The sequence below is a fragment of the Lactuca sativa genome, chromosome 4 (assembly GCF_002870075.4).
Source record: "Lactuca sativa cultivar Salinas chromosome 4, Lsat_Salinas_v11, whole genome shotgun sequence".
Classification (NCBI taxonomy): Eukaryota; Viridiplantae; Streptophyta; class Magnoliopsida; order Asterales; family Asteraceae; genus Lactuca; species Lactuca sativa.
In genome coordinates, this window is record NC_056626.2 from 323,488,184 (window position 1) to 323,491,839 (window position 3,656).

Below are 3,656 nucleotides of genomic sequence, written 5' to 3' on the forward strand. Positions count from 1 at the left end.
CTCAGTGATGGCTTGCAGTTTACTTATTAACGAATCGAACAATTTATTTTTGGGAATGTAATGTTTAAACAATGTACTTCATGTAAACTTTATTGGTTGTACTATATTAATACATGGTGACGAATGTTGTTACGTTTCATATATATTCAATGTTATGGTATTCAATTGAGTCACGACAGCTCCCGAACGTTTCCGCCGCCTGGTTCGGGGGTGTGACAGGTACTCTATCGGTAAGATGGGCATTGAATTGGCAGGAGGAGAGTATGGTACTGCAGAGAGTACACCTTTTCGTTTTAATAAAGTAATAAGAAGCTGGGACAGAAACTACAGTTTGGAAAGAAACATACAACAAGAAAGAAAAACAAATAACATATATAATTAGTTACCACAAAAAACACATAAACCCATCGGAGCATTCTAATACTTATACAACCTGACATTTGGTGCGAGCAACATCTATCGAGAGCTTGGTACTTCCCAAATAAAAAACACCATTATGATAAGTGCAAGGGGTGAGTGTTGGCAAGGAAGGCACGCAGTCCTCCCGGCAGGAATCAACCATTCTTGTGTTTCCAGTAACTTGGACGAAGCAACTCCTTGAAGTTCCATGGCAAGCTGGAGAAGCAGGGAAACAGTTCAACACGCTTTGATATTTTTGACACCTTTCCTCCATTCGATAATACCATTTTCCTCTTTTCCACCCGACCCGAAAGCCTGTTACAAATGCCTTCCCGGCTCCGCTTTCCCCTATGTTCTTTGCAGTAATATCTGCTGGCCACCGAGTTCTAGCCTGATTTGTAGCTGGCACTGTTTTAGCTGCAGGCTTGGTAGCATCATCCACACCTTTAATCCTCTGCTTTAGAAGAGAAGCTGCTCCTTTAGCAAAGCCAAGCAATTTACGATCCTCTTTCCTGTACGAGTATTTTTTACGTTTATAGTAAGCATGCAATCAAAAAGTAGAACAGTGTTCACATATAAACAAATGGCGATAAATTAAAAGAAACTTTTGCTACCTGACTTGGGGTATCTGATCGTTCGCATGGGAACAACAAATAAGAAGAATAATCGTTAGCACGAAAAGTTTTGATTTCTTAGCAAAGAAAGCCATTTTTATTATTGAATGTTCGATATATGATCATATGGTGTATTGGTCTTTGCCTTTTATACACACTTGTGTAGCTACTAGCTAGCTACCCCACTTGCGGAAGCCAGTAATACCAAAAATTACTACTTGCCTTTTATAAATAACTTCAAACCGCCTGCATTGACCAAAACCACTTTGAAAATTTCATTTAGACGTTTTCAATTAAGTAAAATTCATTACCACTTGCACTACTATAAGGCCATGAGGTATGGGGTAAATTTTGACGCGTAATGGATGACGTGTAGGGGGGTATTCACGCGTGAACACCGCCCCCCTACCGGTGAATGTGACGCGGATTGGAACGGTTCACTGATCCTCACGCACAATTTGATTGGCTGATTTTTTTTGAGCGTTTCTTCCTTTTGACCGTTAAAATTAATTTAAAAAATTCAAAACTAAAACCTCACCTATATATACAAACATAATACATATCATATATTTTACAACAACTACACAAAAGTCACACAGCAACAAGAATATGAATAATTTTTTAGATACCATTTCTTCGTCTTCATCATCTGATGAAGATTTCGATGATGATGAGTTGGTTATGCATACGTTTTTGTCTGCGGCACACGACATTGTATGTCAGAGAGACGAAACTTCAAATGTCGAGAAGAAACGAAAAAAGTCCATCAACCGGGATCGAGAAGCGGCGAACGAACTTTTGGTACGTGATTACTTTAACGTTGATAGTTTATATGACCTATCGAAGTTTGAGGATCGCTTTCGTATTAGTAGAAATTTATTTATACGTATAGTTAGAGATTTGGAAAACAATTATGAGATCTTCCAAAAATACACAACAACTCTTAGACAATTAGCATATGGAATAGCCGCAGACGCTTCAGATGAATATTTGAAGATGTCTGCGAGGACCGGTCGAGAATGCACATATCTTTTTTGTGAGCATGTAATAGAGCTTTATGGCGACATATACTTGCGAAATCCGACCAGAAATGATGTCGAACAGTTGTATGCCGCAAATCAGGCTAAACATGGATTTCCAAGAATGCTAGGTAGCATTGATTGTACACATTGGGTGTGGGAAAATTGTCCCAATGCATGGCGAGGGCAATTCACACGAGGTGATCATGGTGTACTGTTATACTAGAAGGAGTTGTTTCATAGGACCTCTGGTTTTGGCATTCAATTTTTGGTATGGTAGGGTCAAACAATGACCTGAATGTGCTTGGAGCATCTCCATTATTTAACGATATTTTGCAGGGTAAAACACCAAAAATGCCATACGTTATTAATGAACATGAATACAATCATGGATATTACCTTGCTGATGGGATATATCCAGAGTACGCTACATTTGTCAAGCATACACATATCCAGCTGATAAAAAAGGAAATTGTTCAAATTAGCACAGGAATCTGCAAGGAAGGATGTGGAGCGGACGTTTGGGGTCCTTAAACAGAAGTGACACATAATTAAATATCCATCACGAGCATGGGAAAGGGAAAAATTGATGAAGGTGATAAAAGTGTGTGTTATTTTACATAACATGATCTTAGAAGAAGAGGGTAGGGCTATTTGTACGTATACTCTGAATGATATGCTCAATCCACCTGCAGTAATACAAGTCGGCAACCCAACATACTTTACAAGGCTTTTGGAAATACAAAATAGTGAAACACATCACAATTTACGTCAAGATTTGACTGAACACATATGGCAACGACAATTTGAAGACGAAAACGAAGTGGATGAGGACGGAGACGATGAGGACAACGATGCAAACGAGTAGTTTTTTTTCAATGTTTTTTTATTAATTTTTATGTTATTAGTAAAATGTACGTTGAATTTTAAAAATATCACTTTTATGTTTATCAAAGTTTATTTTATTAATTAGCATGTATGTTGAATTTAAAAATATTATTTTTATTTTTATTAATGTGTTTTTTATTAATGTTTTATTGTGTTTTTTTATTGAATATAATGTAAAAAAATAATAAATAAAAAAAGAAAAACAATGTGGAGTGATAACCATTTCCAATGATTAGTAAACATGTAGTGAATATGTAAGTGGGGTGATAACCATTTCCAAGAATTAGATAACCATTTCCTAGGAAATTGTTCAAAATTGACCTTCTCATTTACTATTTTGCAATTTAAATCTTGACCTTTGTCATTTACTCATTTTTATTTTATTAAAATATATAACAAATATTATGCATTATATTTATAAATCCTCTCTAATAAATGAAAATAATTTTGAGAGTTGTTAATTTTTCATAAGTTTTGATAATTGTTATTTTATGATATTTTTGAAATAAATAATATCCACATGTAAATTTTTAGGTTTTTTCAAAATTTTTAAATTAAAAAGTCACATGATACTTATATTCTTGTATATGTAAAATATTAAATGTAATAAATGTGATACTAAATTGAAATTAATATGTTTCTTCGTTTCTTATCTCAAAATTTTATTTTAAAAAATACTTATTATTTATATTTTAATATTTAGTCTTTTCTTAAGCAACCATTGTATTAGACATGT

The 3,656-nt window shown here is 34.5% G+C and overlaps 1 protein-coding gene across 1 annotated transcript; it reads right to left on the reverse strand.

The window, feature by feature from the left end:
• Positions 1 to 272: 272 nt before the first annotated feature.
• Positions 273 to 1,159, reverse strand: LOC111912392 (uncharacterized). Its single transcript, XM_023908126.3, has 2 exons — positions 1,014 to 1,159; positions 273 to 911 (listed from the first exon to the last, which is right to left on the reverse strand). The coding sequence occupies exons 1-2, from the start codon at positions 1,106 to 1,108 to the stop codon at positions 425 to 427; spliced, it is 582 nt and encodes a 193-aa protein (XP_023763894.1). The 5' UTR covers positions 1,109 to 1,159; the 3' UTR covers positions 273 to 424.
• Between the last annotated feature and the right edge of the window lie 2,497 nt (positions 1,160 to 3,656).

What these genes read in the sequence shown, in the direction of transcription:
- LOC111912392 (XM_023908126.3), bottom strand. Translation starts at nt 1,108, where the DNA reads ATGGCTTTCTTTGCTAAGAAATCAAAACTTTTCGTGCTAACGATTATT. An exon ending in GATCAGATACCCCAAGTCAG is followed by an intron (nt 912 to 1,013) that starts GTAGCAAAAGTT and finishes ATACTCGTACAG; the next exon opens with GAAAGAGGATCGTAAATTGC.